At 35.5% G+C, this 25,623-nt stretch overlaps 2 protein-coding genes across 2 annotated transcripts in view; one reads left to right on the top strand and one right to left on the bottom strand.

The window, feature by feature from the left end:
* The window catches only part of LOC123546517 (serine/arginine-rich splicing factor 10-like), a 146,103-nt gene that overhangs the window by 70,417 nt on the left and 50,063 nt on the right, over positions 1–25,623 (top strand). The gene's annotated exons all lie outside the window — the stretch shown is intronic.
* Positions 5,969–25,341, bottom strand: LOC123546488 (beta-1,4-galactosyltransferase 7-like). The gene is made up of 7 exons (XM_053550871.1): positions 25,266–25,341; positions 21,491–22,000; positions 20,160–20,385; positions 18,967–19,050; positions 18,152–18,199; positions 15,495–15,599; positions 5,969–14,307 (listed from the first exon to the last, which is right to left on the bottom strand). The coding sequence occupies exons 2-7, from the start codon at positions 21,838–21,840 to the stop codon at positions 14,104–14,106; spliced, it is 1,017 nt and encodes a 338-aa protein (XP_053406846.1). The 5' UTR covers positions 21,841–22,000; positions 25,266–25,341; the 3' UTR covers positions 5,969–14,103.

Here is a 25,623-nt window from a genome sequence, read left to right as displayed (position 1 = left end):
ACTCTTATTTACATGGAAACAGATCTCAAAGTTTGTTTGTTTTTTTGTTTTTTTTAATTTCGGGAAAAGTAGAGAATGAAAATCAGCTCATCTTTTTTTTTATACAAATTCGAATAACCGATGAAATAAAGAAATGTTGACAGATGAAATTATCATTGTGCAGCCTATTTTTTATTCAGGCAGGAATGTAGAAGTATTCTCTGAGCTCAAAGAATGTTGTATAATTCATAGTTAAGATGCGGGTAAGTCTTAAAACGTGGATCATGCATGACATAGGGCATTAATATACTGTAGATATATATGAGACGGAAATAATGTCTTAGAGCGTGAGTAACGCCTATATATCATATTTAAGATGTAAGAAGTCTTAAAGCGTGGATAACGTGCAGTATAGAATTTATAGGGAATATGACGTGTGTAACGTCTTCGGAGCAAGTGTAATGCTCAGCTATTGGGAATTAGTCGCCAGTAATGCGATTGTTGTAAAAAGAAATAAATCTAGAGGCTTTGTTCTTTGAGTCAGATGGATTTAGTTGCTACTTTGCCTGAATTATTAGGGATGGATGTACAAGAATACTAAATATGATGTACATTGATCCGAGGCAATTTTTAAAACGGGACGGGTTTAAGTTCACAAAACCTTATTTGTTTTAGGGAGAAATGAAAAGATGAGTAACTATGTTTAGATTCTGAAGATGATTTCATGAGCTAAATTTTTCAAGGCAGAGCATACAAGAAATTTAAATTTAGTTAACGATAATATTCCGAACAGTTACCAGTGGGTTGCAGAGATTCTGAACAGTCCTAACAAATAAAAGGCGATGCAACTTTTAGCAGCAGATGATGTATGGTAAAACATGTTTAAAGCCATCAAAAAAAAAAGTTGAAGAAAATCATATGAAAGCTTATATGAATACAACACGGATAGATAACATTGTACCAGCGTAAACAATAATAGCAAATCATCACAGGAAGTACAAACGTCATCCGAAACTAATATGAAATATTCTATGATTAATTTTTGGGAAAAATATGTTGGATTGTGTTCATATCTTGAAAGGAATATACTAGAGACGTGTTTCTTTTTGTAGATGTGTTTTTTTTTTATCTTATAGAAGTGTTCCCTTATAGACGTGTGATTTTATTCTTATTGACGTGCTACCTTTTAATAGACGTGTATTTTTATCGGATAGACATGTTCCCTTTTATAGATGTGAATCCTCAATTTTGTGTGTTTGAATTTGATTGTTACAGCTTTAGAAAAAATGAAAACGTCAATAGCAACAGTGACATTAAAAGATAGCAATGGAGACTTGTAAAATGAAGCCGGATGAAAAATGGAACTGGACAAAAAACAATGATGCCGTGAATAATATTTCGTCATGTCTGTATTTTAAATGTTTTTGAAGAAATGTATAAGGAAAAAAAATATACTACATAACATTTGCTTTGCAAATATGTAGAGTGAGGTAAACAAGTAACAGGTTATATATTTCGCTTGGTTATCAAAATTGTTGAAAAGGCAGTATCTTGGAATATAGGTGCATAAGTAAAGTTTTCATAAAAATAGTGGGCGTTATATACAACTGAAAACAGTGTCTAAAATAACAGCTTGATAGTTTACTTCTGATGCTTCATAATATATTTATCAAAATTATCTATAATAGGTGAATGCAAACGTTAGATAACATCTGAGAATCTTCATTACTATGAATATTCTCGATTGATTAGGATAGTGATGTAACACAATGATAGCTCGCAGGTCAGTTTTCAGTTAATTAATCATTGTGTTTTTTTATCTGTTATTGATTTTGGTAGATAATCCTGATAATTCTTACAAATAATACGCATTCTGTTTACATGCGTAGGTCATTGTTGGTATTTACTACTCAAGCAAATTTCGTAACATCGGAGTGTTTTATCCATTACGTTTTGGCCTAAATGACTTTGTTTACTATTATTACCGATCAGATATTGCGAAATTCTCAAAAGAAATTGATTGGTCAGCCTTAATTACTTTATTTTTGTTTTCGATGGAATTTTCATTAATTGGCCAGAAATGTTAATTACCTTGTTTACCTGTTCAGCATATTGTTGTTGTTGTTTACAATTTATACAAAATGAATCACCGTTGAATGTTTTATCTATTAGATTTGACCCTAATTATTTTGTTTGTTTCGGTAACAGTCATTTATTTACCAAAATACACAATGGTGATTGATTCTACATCTGTTGTTTACTATTATATGAGTACATAATGGACGTTTTGATTGACATGTTTTGAAATTGCTTCGAACATTTTGAAATACTTGTAAACATGTTATTGCGTTGTAGTTCGTAAAAAAGGTATAAATACTCAGAGAATTAAGAGAAGAAAGGAGAATAGGGAGAGGAGGACTGAGTCAAGAAAGAGAGGACTGAGTTAAGAATCAGGAAGTTAGAAATGTTTTACAAAAATGGGATCGGATAATTGGCAGTTCGGATCGGTTCAGATCAGCTCGGTTAAGTTCGATTTTTTTGGGCTCGGTTTTAAGAGCGGGTTAAAAATAACTGTGGAAGTTTTAGAATTGACTATTATGTTATAGAACTTTTGGACTTAAGAATAAAAAATTAATTAAAAGTTTGACACGGGAAAATACTATTTAAAAAGCTGATGTATTTATACCTGAATTGACTGTTAGTATACTTGACGTCTGTATAACCTTGTAAATAAAACCGAGTGTGAAAAAACTGCTGACTTTCTCAATCTATGCAACCAGTGTGGTGTTACAATATTAAGACTATTCAAGATGAGTATTGAAATGTATATCAAAAGATAAGAGGTAAGGGTAGATTTCTCGGAAGCAAAGAGCACCAAAAACACAGCCACAGTGCCACGCATTTGCATAGTAGGCCCACAACAAAAAGAAGCTGTAATGGAAAAATATTTCAGACGGGTTGCTTCAAACATCCAACAAGTACATATTAATTTATGCTAAATATAGATGGAGGAGAATTTCAAGGCTGGATCTTAAACTGGAGTGGTCACAAGCAAAAGTTTACGCATGGACACACGGACGACGTAGACCTACTGACCTAGATTTTGACCGCAGTTGACCCAGCAATTAGTGGTTTTGTACAAGAAGATTTTCAAAGTTTTCCGTATATAAGTCTATATAAACCATGTGACCCCCGGGGTGGGGCCACATTTGACCCTAGGGGGATAATTTGAACTGTCTTGGTAGAAGACCACTAGATGATGCTACATACCAAATATCAAAGCCCTAGGCCATGTGGTTTTGTACAAGAAGGTTTTCAAAGTTTTCCCTATATAAGTCTATATTAATCATGTGACCCCCGGGGCGGGGCCATATTTGACCCTAGGGGGATTATTTGAACAATTTTGGTAGAGGACCACTAGATGATGCTACACACCAGATATCAAAGACCTAGGCCCTGTGGTTTTGGACAAGAAGATTTTTAAAGTTTTTCCTTCCGGTTGCCATGGCAACCAGAGTTCTGCATGGAATTCAATTCTTTGAACAATTTTGAAAGGGGGCCACCCAAGGATCATTCCTGTGAAGTTTGGTGTAATTCTGCCCAGTGGTTTTCAAGAAGAAGATTTTTTTATGAAATGTTGACGGACGGACGCCGGACGCCGGACATTGAGCGGTCACAAAAGCTCACCATGAGCCTTTGGCTCAGGTGAGCTAAAAATAAAATAAAAATAATGACTATTTTCTTTTAGCAGCGCATCTAAACAAAATGTGTGAAATCAACGTCCATAAACAGGAAAGACGTCAAGACTTTTCAAAGACAAAATTTATAATGATGTTTTGTTCTGGTGTTGTTGTATCATTTGCAGTGTAACGTTATGTATTTTTGATAAAAAAACAACATTTCTTCTTAACTGAAAAATATACTACAAGGATGTAAGATGAAGTTTTCTAGCACCTGTGAAAACGCTGGAAATCCCCATCTTGTATGCAAGAAAAAGAAATTAAGGGCCGGAATTATATGCAAGTGCGAGAAGCGCACATTCGGCAACCTTTGGTCGCCTCGTCAGTGAAACGTATAATGTAAAATAATAATAATCAGAAATTCGTGTTTGTCATGATGTTTTTGTTAATAATTTGGTATGTAATACTGAAAGGTATTAACAGAAAAGACAAGGAAATGAAATAATATCCCCTCCTTTGTTGGCTGCCATTTTGGACTTCATTAATTTCATTTATCTTTGATATACAGGTACAAAACATATGAAGCAGGTAGAAATGACTCATTATCACATACATTCAACATAATATAAAAAGCTATACAGTAATGGCCATATACGACTATACGAGTTGTCTCTCTTTGATAAATCCAATTCCAGTAGTTATTATTTCATTATTTCCACAAGAGAAACGTTTAACTTGGAAATATGACAAGATGATATTAAAAGAATAATTATCACATAAATTTATATGTCATACTGCTTTATTCATTCTGTACTAAAACAATTGCATAAAAAAACGATGGAGAAACGTTCCCCTTTTTACTCTTTGATGAAGTTAAAGAAAACCAAAGACACTTGATTTAATTTATTTTGATGCAGGAATATCAACAATACAATTATGCCTTAACACTTGCCAAAGCCCCACAGACCAAATTAAAGCTCTCATATATAGTGAAAGTGTATTAAAACTTCAACCTGGTATTTTAAGTAAAAAGGGGGATAACTCATGAAAATTGATGTCAGAGTTATGGCCTCAGCGTCATATGATGTGGGTTCTGGTGCTGAACAATTATTTCAAGTTTGAATCACATTCCTTCTGTACAAGCACACAGACCTACAGATATTATAGTGAAAATGCTTCAAAATTAACATAAAATTCTAGGTAAAAAGGGGGCATAATTCATGAAAATTGGTGCTAGAGTTATGGACCTCGTGTCATATGATGTGGCTGATGATGAGGAACAACTATTCTAAGCTTGAACCAAAGATTTGAACAAATTTTGTAGAGGTCCACTAGGCAATGAGGCAATGCTACATTTCAAATATCTAAGCTCTAGGCCTTCTGGATTATTTTTAGAAATTTTGAAGATTTTTCTATGTACAATCAAGTAACCCCATGGGGCGGGGTCAATTTGACACCAGGGGTCATGATTGGAACAAATTTTGTAGAAGTCTACTAGGCAATGCTACATGTCAAATATCTAAGATCTAGGCCTTCTGGTTTATTTTTAGAAAATTTTTGAAGATTTTCCTATGTAAAATCAAGTGACCCCTGGAGCAGGGTCAATTTTGACCCCGGGGGGTCATGATTTGAACAAATTTTGTAGAGGTCCACTAGGCAATGCTGCCTGTCAAATATCTAAGCTCTAGGCCTTCTGGTTTATTTTAAAAACTTTTGAAGATTTCCTATAGAAGTCTATGTAAAATCAAGTGACCACTGGGGCGGGGTCAATTTTGAGTTACATGTCAAATATCTAAGCTCTAGGACTTCTGGTTTTTGAGAAGATGTTTTAAGGTTTTCCTATGTAAAATCATATGATCCCTAAGGCAGGGTCAATTTTGACCCCAGGGTCATGATTTGAACAAATTTGGTAGAGGTTCACTAGGCAATGCTTCACACCAAATATCTAAGCTCTAGGGCTTCTGGTTTTTGAGAAGAAGATTTTTAAAGTTTTTCCTTTCGGTTGCCATGGCAACTAGAGTTCTGCATGGAATTCAATTCTTTGAACAATTTTTGTAGAGCTTCACCCCAGAACATTCCTGTGAAGTTTGGATGAAATTGGCCTAGCGGTTTATAAGGAGATGTCGTTTAAAGAAGAAGTTTCCGGACGGACGACGGACTACGGATGCCGGACGGTGAGTGATCACAATAGCTGGCTCAGGTGAGCTAAAAACTTTAACCAAGGTGAGGACACAGATGCTGACACCGGGATAAGTAGGACAGCTCTCCATATACAGGTACTTCATATAGTTGAGCTAACAATTCAAAGAAACGATTTCAATAAATACTTTTATTCAATTTCAATAAAATTCAAATTAATATAAATAACATGAGGATACACTTTTAGCAAAAAAGAATGATTTTCAAGTACATGTAAGAATAAATTGTATGGCACATACTGCAGTATAACTTAGAGCTATCACTAAATGTGAGTCATACCACCACTGTAAGCCTTTTTTGCAAAGTTTCAGTAGACTTGTTATATATATAATAGAGAAAAAAATTTAATATAATAAAACAAACAGGGAAATAATTCTACAATGATTAAAAAAAGGTAATAGTTCTTTGGCTCAACACTTCCTTTACAATAGAATTATCATTGTATTAATGATCAAAAATGTGTAAAACTACAAATCATCAAGGGAGATAAACTTTAAACTTAGTCAATGTTTGTACTTCCCAATTTATCTCATCGGCTGCCATCTTTCATTGGATCAAGTTACCCCAATTTCCCCTCAGTGAATTAAAAGTTACTGTATAGAATGAAAAACAAGTCGACTGCTTTCAGGGTTATGCCACAATGTTAAGCCAGGGTCTCTTTTTCGGCAGCAAAGAACGGCAAAATGATTTTCAATTATCATTATACAAGGACTTAATTAGCCTGGCTCCCTGGCTGCATGGTTATTTTTCATAAAAATACAGGAAACATTTTATTAGAAAATTTTAAGACTCTAAAATAGCACAATTTTATCTGATGGCTGAACCATACCTATGTTTGGAGCCAGGGGCAATAAAAAATATCAATGTAGAAACAACCTTCTGGAGTTACTTCCCTCTTAATGAACAAGAGAACCATGATGGTCCTGAATCGCTCACCTGTCCCCACATGACCCAGTTTTAAACCGAGTATGATGTCGTTTTTTTCTATTATTTGACATTGTGACCTAGTTTTTGAGCTCATGTGACCCAGTGTTGAATCTGACCTAGATATCATCAAGATAAAAATTCTAACCAATTTTCATGAAGATCCACTGAAAAATATGGCCTCTAGAGAGGTCACAAGATTTTTTATTATTTGACCTACTGACCTAGTTATTGAAGGCACGTGACCCAGTTTCGAAACTGACCTAGATATCATCAAGGTGAACATTCTGACCAATTTTCATGAAGATCCATTCAAAAGTATGGCCCCTAGAGAGGTCACAAGGTTTTTCTATTATTTGACCTACTGACCTAGTTTTTAACGGCACGTGACCCAGTTTCGAACTTGACCTAGATATCATCAAGGTGAACATTCTGAATAACTTTCATGAAGATCCCATGAAAAATATGGCCTCTAGAGAGGTCACAACGTTTTTTTATTATTTGACCTACTGACCTACTTTTTGACCGCAGTTGACCAAGTTTCGAACCTGACCTAGATATCATCAAGATGAACATTCTGACCAACTTTCATACAGATCCCATGAAAAATATGGCCTCTAGAGAGGTCACAAGGTTTTTTTATTATTTGACCTACTGACCTAGTTTTTGATCGCAGTTGACCCAGTTTCGAACTTGACCTAGATATCATCAAGATAAACATTCTGACCAACTTTCATAAAGATCCCATGAAAAATGTGACCTCTAGAGTGGTCACAAGCAAAAGTTTACGCACGCACGGACGGACGACGGATGCTGCGTGATCACAAAAGCTCACATTGTCACTTTGTGACATGTGAGCTAAAAACACTGATATATGTAAATAAGAACAAACATAGGGACGGGAGCCAGTCTAGGACTTAATAGTCCTATCTAATTTAGACATAGACAGAAATAAAAAATATTCAAAAACTTTTCATACACATTTGATTTAAATGACTGAATTCAATGCAGTAAAAATAAAATAAAATACACTTACTACTTGTATATGCAGAGTAAATACAAACTAGAATGTGTCTGTAGGACACAGGGTGTGCCCCCCACTGGTACATTAGTCACAAATAAGGGGCAATAATTCAAATGTTTGCAGTCTTAATGGGGTATAGCCTCAACAAACATTTTATGAAAAGGGTTCATTATTCTAGGCCCTATACTTTTTGAGCTATGAGCATCACAAACAAAAAATCCACTATTCTGGCTATTTCAAGGGCCATAACTCTGTAATAAGAGTAAGATTCTCAAGAAGAATGCCAAGAGTGCAAGGCCACATCATGATAAAGACTCCTGCAAGGTTTCCTGAATTTACATCTAATACTTTTTGAGCTAGGCACATAATTAGGTGAAAAAGTGCATTTTTTTACCATTTCAGGGGCCATAACTTTAAAAATAGGGGTGAAACCAGCCAAAAAATTAGAGGTGTGCAAGTTTATATCATGATAAAGACTTATGCATGTTTTCAACCATTTATATTAAATACTTTTTGAGCTAGGCGCGTCACAAGGTGAAAATGTGCATTTTTGACCATTTCAGGGGCCATAACTCTAAAAATAGGGGGCATAGCCAGACGAAAAATAGGAGGTACGCAAGTTCATATCTTGATATAGACTCGTGCAAGGTTTCATCAATTTATATGAAATACTTTTTTAGCTAGGGGTGTCACAAGGTGAAAATGTGCATTTTTGACTATTTCAGGGGCCATAACTCAAAAAATAGGAGGCAGACCCAAAGAAAAATAGGAGGTGCGCAAGTTCTTATCATGATTAATACACATGCAAGGTTTCATGAATCTATATCAAATACTTTTTGAGCTAGGCGCGTCACAAGGTGAAAATGTGCATTTTTGACTATTTCAGGGGCCATAACTCAAAAAATAGGGGGCGGAGCCAAATGAAAAAAAGGAGGTGCGCAAGTTCATATCATGATAAAGAATCATGCAAGGTTTCATCAATTTATATGAAATACTTTTTGAGCTAGGCATGTCACAAGGTGAAAATGTACATTTTTGACTATTTCAGGGGCCATAACTCTGAAAATAGGGGGCGGACCCAAATGAAAAATAGGAGGTGCGCAAGTTCATATCATGATTAATATACAAGCAAGGTTTCATGAATCTATATCAAATACTTTTTGAGCTAGGCATGTCACAAGGTGAAAATGTGCATTTTTGACTATTTCAGGGGCCATAACTCTGAAAATAGGGGGCGGACCCAAATGAAAAATAGGAGGTGTGCAAGTTCATATCATGATTAATATACAAGCAAGGTTTCATGAATTTATATCAAATACTTTTTGAGCTAGGCGTGTCACGAACTTCGGACGGACGGATGGATGGACGGATGGACAGACGGACGGACGCACGGACAAGACCAAATCTATATGCCCCCACCACTCATGGGGGGGCACAAAAAAATGGAATAGAATATTTATCATTCAGTATAATAAAAAAGAACTAATAAAAACATCAAAAAGAAATTAAATGTTAAAATGTGATAAAACATTAATATAGTAAAACAAAAAAGACATCTATGGACCTTATGATAAAAAGTAGACCACCACCTATAAGCTACAAAGCAAACCTGGTTTTAGCATATATAATCACTCCCTGTTGACATTTAACCTGCTAAATATCTATAATGAACTTGTCCATCTTTCAATTTTGACAGTACCATTAACTGTTAAAAGGGGTGCTTACCAAATAATACTATTGACTGAATGGCAAACAGTGCAGATCATGATCTACACTGATCACAGAGGCAGAAGGTTTTATTGATCTGTTGTCTTTGATTACCTCCCTTTGTAGCTCTAACTGTTCACTCTCAATTGTGCAGTATTAAAAGTAAAGCTTTCCTAACCAAATAAAGAAGCTTAGAATTAATCTGGCGCTGGAGATTTGAGACTGGTCTCTTAATTCATTTGAGCAGCGCCATGAGAAAACCAACATAGTGCGTTTGCAACCAGCATGGATCCAGACCAGCCTGTGCATCTGCACAGTCTGGTCAGGATCCATACTGTTCACTAATGGTTTCTCTAATTGCAATAGGCTTTGAAAGTGAACAGCATGGATCCTGACCAGACTGTCGCAAAGCCACAACATTGGTTTTCTCATGGTGTGGCTCATTTTATAACCTTGAATTCACGAAACTTTTGAGACAGTTACTAAAAGCTGTTCTTAAACTTCAGTAATGTTTATCAAAACTGAAAAGCACAGCATAAGCCTTTTAGCTCTAAAAATATTTCAGATAAGGGTATTCCATAAATATCAAAATCATCCATTTGTATTTCTGGTAAACTGATCTCAAGTTTGAAACTCACACTGGTTTTCATAATGAGAGAATATGGGAAAATCAGTTTTGGTGACATTTCTGTAAATATATTTTTTGTTTACAATGTAGATTTTAATGCAGTTCACGCAGCCATAAACAAACATATTGTATTTCATGGTGAAAAAATGTACAAGGTCTGTGTGCTTGTACTGGAGATATCTGGCCATAATTAAACACATTTGAACATTTCAAACTGATCTTAAGACATTCTTTAGATTTACCAGTATTTAATGTACCAACAATTTTGATATTATATTCTATCTTCAGAAAGAAAGTTACATTGTTATTTTAATATGTATCTTTACTTGCAGGTTGCCATTAAATCATAAAACTAGATGCCCACGGGCAACATGTCGAGCCTGCCAGCAGTCAAAAGGACTGGGAGTTGCACAAGACATTCCCTGTCTCATCGAGGCAAACATTTATGCCAAATAAAACAAGAGCTGTCAGTGGACAGCGCGCTCGACTATTCACAGTGCTTGAAAGTATAATATAAGCAATGAGTAAAACTTTAACATTACAATGAGTATATTCTAAGTCGAAAAGGGCCCATAATAAAGTCAAAATGCTTGATAGAGTTGCCTCCTCCTTTTTAGAGACTGGGGTCATGATGTTAAACAAGTATGCAAAATATGAAAGCAATATCTCAATGGACTTTGAAAATATTTCGGGTGGTACGCAAACTTTAACATTTATTCTAAGTCGAAAAGGGGCCATAATTCAGTCAAAATGCTTGATATAGTTGCCTCCTCCTTTTTGCAATATCTCAATGGACTTTGAAAATATTTGGGGTGGTACGCAAACTTTAACATTTGTGTGACGCTCACGCTGACGCCGGGGCGAGTAGGATAGCTCCCCTATTCTTCGAACAGTCGAGCTAAAAAGAGATTGCAAAAAGTTACAATATAAGTTATTTAAAGTAACAACAAAGGGACGTAAAAAAAAAAGTCCACACAAAAATCCTCACCAGCAGAGATAGGTCAAAATTCACCTGAAAATTGGATGTAACATGCATGTTGTACTACAGAAAAGTGGTCTTGACTTTTCCCTACGACCAGTAATAAAAAAGTTATGAATATAAGCTATAGTAACAACAAAGGGAAGTAATTCTAGGATCTTGCGCATGACACTCCGTCTCATGATGATAATCAACTGTGCCAAGTTACATCAAAATCCCTCTATGCATCAAAAAGAAATGCTCCAGACAAAGTCATTCTTATATCTGACTTTTGACCTCTAAGTGTGACCTTGACCTTAGACCTAGGGACCTGGTTCTTGCGCATGACACTTCGCTTCATGGTGGTGAACATTTGTGCCAAGCGACATCAAAATCCCTCCATGCATGAAGAAGAAATGCTCTGGACAAAGTTGTCATTCTTGTATCCTTTGACCTCTAAGTGTGACCTTGACCTTAGACCTAGGGACCTGGTTCTTGCGCATGACACTCCGTCTCATGATGGTGAACAACTGTGCCAAGTTACATCAAAATCCCTCTATGCATCAAAAAGAAATGCTCCAGACAAAGTCATTCTTATATCTGACTTTTGACCTCTAAGTGTGACCTTGACCTTAGACCTAGGGACCTGGTTCTTGCGCATGACACTCCGCTTCATGGTGGTGAACATTTGTGCCAAGCGACATCAAAATCCCTCCATGCATGAAGAAGAAATGCTCTGGACAAAGTTGTCATTCTTGTATCCTTTGACCTCTAAGTGTGACCTTGACCTTAGACCTAGGGACCTGGTTCTTGCGCATGACACTCCGTCTCATGATGGTGAACAATTTTGCCAAGTTACATCAAAATCCCTCCATGCATGAAGAAGAAATGCTCCAGACAAAGTCATTTTTTAATTTGACCTTTGACCTGTAACTGTGACCTTGACCTTTGAGATAAGAACCTGGGATTTGCGCATGACACTCCGTCTCACTGAGGTTAACATTCATGCTAAATATAAACAAGATTGCTCCATGCATGTCAAAGTTATGGTCCGGACAAACAAATCCGGACTGACGCACGGACGGACGCATGCACACATGCACACACACACGCACGCACATACACCGAACAGCCATTTGGACAACTATGTTTTCGCATCCGCAAGCGGGCTCGACAAAAATCTTTTTTATTGCCAAGTCCTGGCTTTGTTCTACTTTACCCAGATAAATCATATTATGCTATTACTTCCAGTTTATCATAGGTGCAAAACAATCTTAATCCAGACAAAGTAAAATGTTTTCATTAAATATAGCCTCACCTAATCACCCGTAGGTAAAGAATCCAGATGTAAGTTATTTACTTCTGAGAACACTATACATAGTGAGGTAGTTTGAGCACTTCAGTGAGAGAAAGGACAATAAACCTTATATGATCAATAAAGTAATAATGCGAAATGCAATGCAAAACAAAAGGACCATGATGGCAGTAGATAGCTCACCAGGCATTCGCAGTTGAACTGAATAAATTATGAAAAAGGAACAATGCTGTGAAATTATTTTAGGATCTGGCCAGCAGTGTCAGCAGAGATTTTCAAAATTTTTAATGTTTGAACTTCAAATGTGACCTTGAACTTTGAGATAGGGGTCTGGGTGTGCTAAGGGTCTGAGTTTTGCACATGACAAGTTATCTCATAATGGGGAACATTTGTGCAAAGTAAAATTAAAATCAATTTAAAATAACAGAGTTATGACCTGACACCTAATAGCAAACGGACGAATAGATGGACAGATAGAATGACAGACGGATGGAAAACAATAATCCTAGTCCCCAAAACTGGTTTTTAACCAGTTAGGGACTAATTAGCATCTCCCCTTTGGTAAGGAATCACCATACATGCACTGCTTTTACAGACTAGCAGCTTGAGAGATTTACAAAGTTTTCCATATAGTCACATAGGGAAAACTAGTCTGTCCGCTGGTTGTCATATATTTAATGAAACAAACTGATTTTAAGCAATTCAGATGAGGGTCTTCCAAGGAACATTGCTGTGAAAGTATTTTGAAATCGAGCCAATTGTTTTGAAGGAAAAGATTTTCAAACTTTTCCGTATAAACCAGCCCTGCCCCCTGCAGGCCATATTTTTCAATGGAAATTCAATATAATTGTTTGAAAAAAAAATAGATAGTGTGTTACCCAAGGGACATTTCTGTAAATTCTTTCAAAATTTGGCAAGCAGTTTCTGACAAGATTTCTCAAGTTTTTACTTTTGGTAGCCATGGCAACCAGAATTCTAAAGGAATGAACTATGTTTGAAGAAATCTGAAAGTGGACCACCCAAAGAACATTCCTCTGAAGTTTGGTTGAAATTTGCATAGTGGTTCACGAGATGATCTTTTAAAAAAGTTTAGACAACTGCTGGACATCCAATGATCTTAACAGCTCACTATGAGCACTCTGTGCTTATGTGAGCTAAACACATGCATACTGCAACACATGTAAGGCTGAAATATATTTTCTTAAACAAATTTAAATAGAAAAATGCTAAAAATGAAAAAATAAACTAGTTTACAAAGTGTTATAACATAGATCAGGCGAGGTAAAAATATGACATTGCAATAAATGTTATAACTGAATAAACAAAAACTGATTCAATCCTACTATTCCATAAATAAATATATCCGTGTCATACCTTTCCTACACTGACACACTGTACAAATGTCTGCTAAACAGGAAATATAATGGTCCAAAGTAGTTAAATAAAAAAATTTAAAGGAACTAACAACAATTTCATTGGACTTTTTATTTTTTACACTATAATTACTGTTTTATAAGTAAATCTGGTTAATACTGAACTTTTAGTTATTCCAAACTACCACTGAAAATACATCTTTGCTATAATAAGATATATGTAAGAACTCCTATAAAATCATAATCACAATCAGTTTAATCAAATGGTCATGTCTTATATGATGACTCGTGTACAGTAACTTCATTCTTTTCTTGGTCATCTCGGAGGTATAGGAGTTACATATTTCTTTATAAGATGGTGATCTGCCTCTTTCAAGCACCATGGTGTTTTCTCATAATCACACTTCAGTTTCACCTCCAACATGGTAAAACCAGTACCATTCACTGTCAATTTATGTCTATTTAGTACTTCGTACTTCACATTGTTCAGTCCTGTCTCTCTATCCAATTTACTCGTTTTCTGGAGAAGAAAAAAAACACTGTTTGAAATATTAATATTTAATGTATCTAAAGAACAACTTATAACTTGAAATGCCTACTTCCATTATGCTGAAAAATTTTAACTATATATCAACTGAACTCCAGTAAATAATTTATGATGAACATTAAGAATTTCAGTTTTATGTACACAGTGAAAAACTGATTGCTGATGGTCACAACGGGATTAGCAAAATGCTCCAGGGTTCTGAGCAATCCTAACACTCAGGGCCTCATGAGTTCCTTGAGAGAGCCTGTGCTAAAGCCATCAATGCTCATGTGCGTATTGTTTTACTGTATCTCAAGATAGGTCTTTTCTTTAATCATACAGTTTCCTAAACAAGAAATCATTTTAATAAGAAGAAATACAAAATCTGTAAAGGAGAAACTACAACTGCACTGATAATGTGTGTCCAAATTGATCCTACAAAGACTTCTTTCAATGACAGGCATTTTGTCAGTATTACACAACAAAGTATGCAGACCAGTTTTACAAAGCAGTTTTGTCACTGGTCAATTTCAAGACTGAGCCAAGGGTCAACCAATCAGGTACTGCAGATTTTAGGCTTGTCTCCAAACTCAGTTTTATAACCATGGACCCAGATCTTTTAAAGGTCAGCTGGATGACATGTTCTTTATGGAAGAATAGGACCCCCTATTGGACTTGAAGCAATTGCTGTGACAGAAAAAACAGTTCATTTCAACTATTCACACCATCCAACCACTGTGACAATTCTCTGCTAGAATAAAGTGGCAAAAATCATTAAACTGTTTAGGCACATCAGAAAATGTTTAACAAGATTTGTGTTGTAAGTTGATGGCTGCTTCAATTGTAAAAAATCAGAACTGTATGAAGAGTATTTGAGCTGCGCCATGAAGAAACCGACATAGTGGCTTTGCGACCAGCATGGATCCAGACCAGCCTGCGCATCCGCGCAGTCTGGTCAGGGTCCATGCTGTTCGCTTTCAAAGCCTATTGTAACTAGAGAAACCATTAGTGAACAGCATGGATCTTGACCAGACTGCGCGGATGCACAACTGGTCTGGATCCATGCTGGTCGCAAAGCCACTATGTTGGTTTTCTCATGGTGCGGCTCATTTGTGAAGATCAGTCTATTTCAACATTTGTTTTCAGTTAGGTAAAACATGAAAATATCTTTTACTGGATACCTCTTTCTGGTCAAAGTATCTTTTATTGTCTCTTGGTCTTTGCCTTTTGTCATGGATGTGGTGAAATGTTCCTAAACCTGTCGTTATGTTCTTTGGTCTTCTAACCTGAAAAAATATGCAAATGCATGAAACTGAATTTTTTCGATAGATTTAGCCATTGACAAAACAAGTGTAATTAAAACCAGTATTGCCCAATGTCATATTCCTTATTCCAACATCTCATCACACTTCAAACATTGTTACATAAAAAGTTTTGTTGCAAAAAGTCAAGTACCGGTGTTGGATAAAACCACTGAAAAGCTAGCGTCAGCAAAATGGGGCATATTGTATGGTTATTGAAAGCTACTAACGTAATGCAACATTCTCACCAACAAAATCAATATCAATTTTACCAGCTAGAAATATTCACAAATATAAAGACCTTTCTCTTTTTTTTATCAATAATTTACAATTTGGAATTTCAGATTTTGTTCATTTTAAAAAAAAAGTTTTTCAAAGTTAAAACAAACAGGAGGGCCATGATGGCCCTATATCGCTCACCTGAGTACCATTGCTGATCAAGTTTTGACATAGATCACATAGGCATACACACTAAATATATACAGGACAAAAATATTCTCTTGTAATAGTCCCTTTTGATCTATGGGTCACATACTAGTCAGAGCCAATCTGCATAGGCTCAAATGCTGCATTTTTGTACTAGCATGACTATTTCTTACCCTGGAAGACTTAAATAACATTTAAAACCGATCTCATTAGATGCTGCTGAAGTATACTCATCCACATAAAATAAAGGGAGGTAACTTGTCATAAATTCAGTCAAAAGTTCTCTACCCTGGTTGTCCGAGTCCATCTGATGGCATAAATAACATTTCAAATCAGTATTTTCATTGGTTACTGAGATATACCTATTTTAATTTGAAACGAAGGGAGGTAATTTGACATAAAATCAGTCCGTAGTTATCTACCCTGGTAGTCTCAAGTCAACTAATGACCTTAATGAAATTTCAAATGAGTCCTATAAATAATAACTGAGATAAATCCATTTTTATTAAAATCAGGGGAGGTAATCATGCATTGGTATATGCATATAGAAGATACAGAGTACAAGCGTTTACAACAACATATTAGAAAAGTATTCATATCGATAAAGGTTTAATCAAGAGTTATCTAACATGACTATTTCTTACCATGGAAGACATAAATAACATTTCAAACCAATCTAATTAGAAGCTGCTAAGTATATTCATTTACATAAAAAAATAAAGGGAGGTCATTGTCATAAATTCAGTAGAATGTATCTTCATTGATTGTCTAAGTCAATCTGATGGCATAAATGAATTTTTAGATCAGTATCTTCATTAGTTACAGAAATATACCAATTTTTCTTTTTAATTAAGGGAGGTAATTTGATATAAAATCAGCCCAAAGTTATCTACCCTTATTGTCTCAGTCCAACTAATGACAATAATGAAATTTCAAATGAGTCCTACTAGTACTTACTGATATAAATCCATTTTGATTAAAATCAAGGGAGATAATCAGATATAAATAACTCCGGAACCTATGATTAGTTCTGACATATTCATCATGGAATCCAAGATTTATTGTTGTTGAAGATATTTGGCAAGTTTGTATCAAATCAAACCATAAATGAAGTCTCTATATGGCTGCACAAGCCATAATAGCAAATTTTGGACCTTTAAGGGGTCATAACTCTGGAATCCATGGCTGGATCCGGCCAGTTTTCAAAAGGAACCGAGATATTATGCCAATACAAGTTGTGTGCAAGTTTGATTAAAGATGATTGCAAAATTTTGTCTCTATCGTGTTCACAAGCCAAAAATGGCAAATTTTGGCCCTTAAGGGGCCATAACTCTCGAACCCATGACGGGATCTGGCCAGTTTTCAAAAGAAACCGAGTTATTATGCCAGTACAAGTTGTGTGCAAGTTTGATTAAAGTTGATTGCAAAATGTTGTATCCATCATGTTCACAAGCTAAAATAAAGCAAATTATGGCCATAACTCTGGACCCCATGACGGCAGCAGGCCAGCTTTTGAAAGCATCTGAGATATTATGCCAATACAAGTTGTGTGCAAGTAAAGTTGATTGCAAAATGTGGTCTCTACCATGTTCACAAGCCAAAAATGGTGAATTTTGGCATTTTAAGGGGCCATAACTCTGGAACCCATAATGGGATCTGACCAGTTTTCGAAAGTAAACGAGATATTATGCCCATACAAGTTGTATGCAAGTTTGATTAAAATCAAATACAAAATGTGGTCTCTATCGTGTTCACAAGGAAATTGGGAACGTACAGACGGATGGACGGCCGAAATGAAAGAGAGGGCCATTTCTTTTATTATTTTCTTTTGTTTGAATAGGGGGCCCTGGCTCTTTAAATCTATTGTAATCGGATTGAAGCTATTGTTCTCTTTTGTTCTCTTTACCGTTAGATGGCCCTCTCTTTTCAGTTGCCTGGACGGACGAACGACGGACGAAGGGCGATCACAAAAGCTCACCCTGTCACTACGTGAGCTAATAAAAAACATATTGTCTTCCTTATAGTGCTATAAATAATAATTTCTCAACAAAAATATTTTATAAATGAATTTTACAAATCACAAAACTTGGAAGAATGATATTTTGCTTTACCTCGTATTCTGGAACACTTTCACCGTTCTTCTCAATCCATTTTGTTTTCTAGAAATTACAGGAAAATCATTACTAGTGTAGTCATAAAAGATATAAAGTGAATTTACCAACGCCCGGAGTTGATAAAAAGTAAATTACAATGTACTAGGTTCTTGGACAACTATGCATTGTCAGAAATTCAAACAAGATCAAGAAAGTGACATCTTGTAATGTTCAGTGATGTCATCAAGAGTAACAAATAATACCGGTATTTTTTAGAGTTTTATGTCTCTAAGGTGAGATAGCATTGTAATCATGAAAGTTAAATAACTCTGGCAAGTGTACTAGTAACTACCTACAAGTGAAGCTCAACTCTTGAACTGAAATCTGTAAAACATCAATTTTTAACATTTTATACCATGATATGCTGTGTTTATTAATGCTGATATGTGTTTATATAATATGAGAAAATAATCACAGCATGTGTAACTATGTGCAGAGACTAACTTTAAATAATCAAAGGCTTTCATATGTGAACATATACATATATATCAAGAATTGCACCTGCCTACTATCTATTCTTGATTTTGTACTAAAGTCAGAAGTTATAAAATTGAATTTAGAAACCAGTCTCACAATGGTGTCTCCCCATTGGTTAATTTCAAAATCCACTTCAAAATCAACCAATCAGATCATGAAGTTTTTTAGACTGGTATCCAAACTCAGTTTTTAACCTTGGATCCAAAGTCCTTGAACTGTTTTTAAACACAACCTCACTGTTACAATGTGTTTTACCTTCAATAGAGTTAATCAAATACAAAAATATGTTCACTAACCAGCAGTCCTGCCTTTTTTAATCTGACATAAAATTCATCATCTTCTCTGCCCCATCCCCAGTACCTGTTAGACATTCCATTTACCTGAAAATAATCAACAGTAAACTGAATTTACATAAATTAATATGAAATGAGGTGCTACCTAAAAGGCAGAGCTCCCTTGAAAAAGCACCAGTGCCCCATAAAAAATAAAGAAATGTTGTTATTGCAATGGCTGCAAACATCTCCAAATATGGATCTGTTTTAGGAAGTTTATGTTCTATTATTACAATTGACTGTATTAATGATAATTTCCACAATTTCTGAATGCAATACATGATTGTATAAGTTCGTTATGTCTTAGACTGCATTAAAATTAAATCTCAACATGTGAACACATGACAAATATTCTAAACAAGAGAAAGTATGGTACACACAGATATACATCTGCACCAAGATGAAGAGGTTTTTAAAAACATATCTGAATAATTTCAGTTATTCATATTGAAACATACTGTATCAACGATTTTTACATAAATTTTCATCATAGTTCTAAACTGATCACTAATAATAAATGCTTCAAATTTAAAAGCTTGGCCTGTGAATTTTTCTAACCTAATAGAATCTCATTAGGCCTATAGCCTAATTAAAGATATTGTGTCTCTTTTTTTTTTGGTGAATACTTGGAAATGAAGACCTTATGTAATGTGTTCCAATTCCAACATTTATAGAAATCAAAATTTACGCAATCTTAGGATCATAGACAATAACTATTGTAATTCTTTTTAATGTCATTATTGTCAAATTATGTTCTTTTTGGAAGAATGGGACTAAATTTCTGCCAAAAATTCTGCGATGGTAGACATCCGGTATGGGAGAATGACAAACATCCATTTACATGTACAATGATTGTTTTAAATTCAAAAGACAAAGTTAACCATTTTTAAAAATTACTGATCAGAATTTTACTCAGAGAAAAAGACTGCACCTTCATGATATAATTACTTCACATCTGAATTCCAAACAATGATTTTATTCAGTGACAAATCATTAAATGAGATATATTATTTCTTAATCAAGGTGTTACATGATGCCGACACAGTGGTAAGAATAGCTCTACATATTCTTTGAATAATGAAGCTAAAAATCTGTAATAATATTTTAAATTCATTCAATTTACATACTAAAATGAGCCATTATCAATAATATATTACCATCTTGAAATGGAATTTAGTCAGCAGAATTATGCCTCCAATAAACGAATGATAGTGATATAAGGGGTGTAAATCCGGAGCAGATATATGGAATGGTCCATCTCCTGGGTAGGAATAATCTAATGCGTCATTGAGGGGTAGCAGGTCAACATCGTGCATAGCTATATAATCACAGTCACTTGAGCTTTCTAAGACACCAACGTTAATGAGAGATCCACGGTTGAACCTGGAAAAACAATAACAGTATCATTTTCCTTTATTTGCTGCAATAGCTATCATATTACATGGAACATACATTGACATATCAATTGTCTTGATATTAGTTATACAAAAGATATAATATCACAAAGTTCAATGACATATGCCTGAACAGGACAACCCGATAATGTCCGGAGACTTATTTCCATCGGGGTCCAATTTGGTCTTACTTTAGAAATGCATATTTATTGTAACTCCACTTTTTATGCCCCCGAAGGGAGGCATATAATTTTTTAACCGTCTGTCGGTCTGTCGATCTGTCAGTCTGTCCGCAATTTTCGTGTCCGGTCCATATCTTTGTCATCCATGGATGGATTTTCAAATAACTTGGCAAGAATGTGTACCACAGTAAGACGACGTGTCGCGCGCAAGACCCAGGTCCGTAGCTCAAAGGTCAAGGTCACACTTAGACGTTAAAGGTCATTTTTCATGATATTGCATTTGTGTCCAGTCCATATCTTTGTCATCCATGGATGGATTTTCAAATAACTTGGCATGAATGTGTACCACAGTAAAACAACGTGTCGCGCGCAAGACCCAGGTCCGTAGCTCAAAGGTCAAGGTCACACTTAGACGTTAAAGGTCATATTTCATGATAGTGCATTGATGGGCGTGTCTGGTCCATATCTTTGTCATTCATGCATGGATTTTAAAATTATCGGGCATGAATGTGTACCACAGTAAGACGACGTGTCGCGCGCAAGACCCAGGTCCGTAGGTCAAAGGTCCTAAACTCTAACATCGGCCATAACTATTCATTCAAAGTGCCATCGGGGGCATGTGTCATCCTATGGAGACAGCTCTTGTTCAATAAAATACCTGTTTTCTCTATGATCTGACAAAACAAAACTGAAGTGATAGGATTCTTTTGGAATTTAAATAGAAGCGAAAATCCTGAAAACTTATTGCTTTTATATGTGAAAAAAATATTATGGGTACGGGTTGGGAAACAAACAATATTTTATTTTAAGCCTTTTGTCCAGTTTAAAACAGCTCTGATACCAGTTTAAAAGGCACGGTTATCATGCCAATAATTTCCCCTACTTTAATCTGGTTGAAAATACTTCTCTTACCTCAAAGAATCAACTTGATTCACAACCAGGATTTCATGTCTGACATGCTTTCTGGTGAGGTATTCCTGTATATGTGGAGCAAACTCTAGTAATTCTTCTAATCTATCTCTGAAAGGGACAATAAGTGTCATTTTGTGGGGGCCCCACTCCTTGTTGTCTCCATTTGGGAAGCTCTCTGGAATGTTAACAGTATTTTTGGTAGTGGCATCTTTGTTTACCTTGCGACTTTCATCCATCTGGGAACATGGGGTCAAGGGCGGGCTGGATGACATAAAAAGCACTGTCAGTGTACCTGAATATACTACAGTGACAAAAGTAAGCCATTTTAAAATTGGTATGCGCCTGGCCATTCAACAATAAGTTTAGATATAGTCTTGTTTGGTGTAGTTTCCATACAGCTGTAGTAGGTATATAAACGACACTTCCCTAGTCTTCTCTATAACTCTTTCTTCTATCTATCACTGTGGTTGTACTTCATATCCTTAGCAACAATGGTTCACTTTCAGACACCTGTAAAACATCAAAGAAACAGATCAGAATTGCAGTACATGACTGTATAAGGAAATCTATCAAAACCATGTTTTTCTCAACATAGTGGAAATTTAACTGCTCTGCTATTTTGAATGATAAGCAGCATTATAGTGTATTATATACAATCTTTTCATGTAGCGCAACTCTAAATTCATACAAAACAAGCTGAAAGATGCTCATTATATTCTGGTTCACTACTTTGTATTCTCATTCAAAATGGTCGACACTGATTTTCCTGATTTTTTTTTCAACAAAATATAGTATTATGTTATACTGGATACATGTACAAAAATGGTGCAAAAAAATCAGTCACAGTGACTGTGATAAATAATCAAATATTCCTAAGCCTGTCCTTAGAATTGCCTAGTCATATAAAATGCAGTAAACACAAGGAATGAATTACCCATGGTTATAAATGTAATTAATACCATCTAGATATAAAATATCTTGGACTGCTTAAATGTACTTGTATAGACCAGTCCACTGATGGTTATTTATATATATTTGTTGCTTATTGCTCCCACTTTGTGTTCCAACTTGACAAAACAAAATACATTAGAACATGCACGGAATGGGTATGAATGAAAGGATAAAATATATTATAAGGACAATACATGTATACCATCAACAGTTTATTATAACATATCATTCATTACAAAAAAATATTTTTATAATTTATAATTTCATAATGGAACCTGTAATTTTAAAACTGACAGGTGCAATTCAAAATTTTTATACATTATCATTCTATATCAACTGTTCTGGTTTCAGTCTTCCTCACTGATGGGGTTGTTTGAAAAGTCAGGTCCAAAAGTCTGCCTATGCTATCTTGCTGCACATCCAAAGAAGCTGTGTAGTGGCCAAGTTGTAGTTTTCATATTTGTCCCAAACATCGAATAATCCTCAGAAAACCTGTCTGTATCATTCCCTGTAAAGACATGTCTGAGACCAGTCAGATATGCAGATCTACATTCTTTGACTTGCCACAAAGAAAGGACACAAGTATCTAAGGTCTGACCTGCCAGCTCTAGTCTTGATCCTTCTTGTGCCACTTTTCGATATTGTTGTTAGTGTTGACTGTTTTGTCTGAAAATGCTCCACATTGTTGATCCATGTCCACTGACTTAGTTGCTTGATTATTCTATATGTTTGTTAACTAGCTAGTAATTGGTCATTTAATTACTGCTAATGAAACCATACTTGATGTGAGTATATTCAATTTGGCAGAATGTTTCATTAAATCAGGGATAAAATGTTGTTTTTTTCTTCAAAAACAGTTTACAAAGCCTTTAAAACTGCCCCTTAATTTCAAAATTTACTGATAATTGTCCCTATATTTTTACATAATTGAGCCGCACCATGAGAAAGCCAACATAGTGCATTTACAACCAGCATGGATCCAGACCAGCCTGCGCATCCGTACAGTCTGGTCAGGTTCTATGCTGTTCGCTAATGGTTTCTCTCACTGCAATTATAAGGCTTTGAAAGCGAACAGCATGGATCCTGACCAGACTGCGCGAATCAATGGTAAATCATTCAAACACTCTGTCTGTAAATTTTAGATTAAACAAGGCAGTCTGAAAGACATGTAGCTATATCCCCCACTGGTGTTATGGATAGTGAAAGGGTTGATGGTATTGGGTGGAAGGCTCAAACCTTTGACCTTGAGTTGTGACCTTGACCTTGAGCCAACATGGCTGACTCATGAGTTCTGCACATCTTCTTGATGAGGTCCTTCAAGGGTTTTGAAGATACAGAGCAGACACAAAATTTGTTTGTTTTTTTGGGGTTTAACGTCGTTTTTCAACAGTATTTCAGTCATATAATGCCGGGTAGTTAACCTAACCAGTGTTCCTGGATTCTGTACCAGTACAAACTTGTTCTCCACAAGTAACTGCCAACTTCCCCACATGAATCAGAGGTGGAGGACTAATGATTTCAGACACAATGTTGTTTATCAAATAGTCACAGAGAACATACTCCGCATGAGGATCGAACTCATGACCCCGCAATCTGTAGACCAATGCTCTACCTACTGAGCTAAGCAGGCGGGTTTGGACACCAAAATGGAAGGTTCACTGAAATAACGCATAGATCCAATTGCTTTTTTTACTTATATAATGCTATTTCTAGGGCCCAAAAAGGACCAGGTGCCAGTGTAAAGGGGCAAGGCAGAAACCGGACATTCTGCATTATGGAAAGAAGTACATGTTCTACAACACAGTGTTTTCAGTGCGAGTTAAAGTACAACACAAATTTTTATGCCCTTTTATGCATATTTCTGACTTGTCCAACTAACTGTACGTAAGCCACGATATTGCGATAATTTTTGCATAGGTCAATATCTTTCCTCCATGTACAACATAGAAAGTACCTTTTATGTGTTGAGCCTTCCGCGACGATTTCTGGGCGGAGAGGCAGCGATTTTTGAATCACATTCTAACTATTAAAAAACAAAAATATTAGAGAAATTTTAACTAAAATTTAAGATATCTGGAAAGAATATACATTTTTTTCCTTCCATTCAATTGATGTTTATGTGAATAAACGGCAAAACACGAGTTTGTCACTGTTTTAAACAACACACCCTAAAGTTTACACAAATTTTACATGGCTCCGATTCATGTCACATGATCGATAACGACCAACCGCACTGTCAGCGTGTACTGAGTGTAATGGCGGACATATAAATACAGCAAGGTAGCCAAACTGAAACATATAGTGTTTACGCTTTATTAACGTGTTTACTGTTATGTTTATTACTATTATATCATGTAAATATATTGCCTGATCGTGTTTTCAGCTAAATCTAATTTCACCACAGAAAAGGTCGTTATTGGTTTTGACGTAAAGAGAGGGATTATGACCTATCACGAAAATATCTCAGAATCACATTTGACGTCAAATTATTTGGACTAATTTTTTACTAACTCCATTTTGATTATACTGTGTAATATCTCTAACAAAAACCTACAACTTGACATGCTGAGTAATATTCCTGTAATGTTTCATAATCCTGTGTCAAATATTTTTTGAGATACCTGCTTGATTAAGAACAAGATATCCAAAATCTTACTATCCGAAACAATACCAGATGGATTAAGTCAGTAAAAAGCCATTTAACGATTTATGTTCATATATCTTTTTATTGGGACTATTAAATCTGTGTGTTTATTTGATGTTCATAACTATCTTTGATTGTAAAATATTACGCAGAATTTAATAATGTGCTGAACGTCCTTACCGTGATGAAACGTCATCAGGCGTTTGGATTTTGAAGTGCTAATTAAAGCAGTTAGATGATCAAGACTCATCAAAACAAAAACTTGATTTTAAAAAAGGCAGTGGCTACGATTACGGTACCGTAATCCTAGCCTCCGGTTCTAGGATTACGGAAGTTCCGTAATCCTAGACAACCCTATGAGGATAGGCTAGGATTACGGAAGTATCTTAAGAGGCATAAAGTATATGTTAGGACACGCATAAATGATGTTGTAAACTTACTTATTTCACTTAGTTTTTCATGCCTGCCTTATTATTTCGTGTTTTCTATCCGCCGTTTTGGGGTAGTATAATCTTAATGGCGGCGCGCGGAAATATAT

Source organism: Mercenaria mercenaria, chromosome 9 (genome assembly GCF_021730395.1).
Source record: "Mercenaria mercenaria strain notata chromosome 9, MADL_Memer_1, whole genome shotgun sequence".
Lineage (NCBI taxonomy): Eukaryota > Metazoa > Mollusca > Bivalvia > Venerida > Veneridae > Mercenaria > Mercenaria mercenaria.
The sequence above is the reverse complement of the archived record's forward strand: the minus strand, read 5'-3'. Positions and strand labels throughout refer to the sequence as shown.

Coding starts and splice junctions, on each gene's coding strand:
- LOC123546488 (XM_053550871.1), bottom strand. CDS start 21,840: ATGGCCAGGCGCATACCAATTTTAAAATGGCTTACTTTTGTCACTGTA. Junction 20,386..21,490: donor AATCAAGTTGATTCTTTGAG/GTAAGAGAAGTA, acceptor TTGTTTTTCCAG/GTTCAACCGTGGATCTCTCA. Junction 19,051..20,159: donor CTAAATTCCATTTCAAGATG/GTAATATATTAT, acceptor GATTATTTTCAG/GTAAATGGAATGTCTAACAG.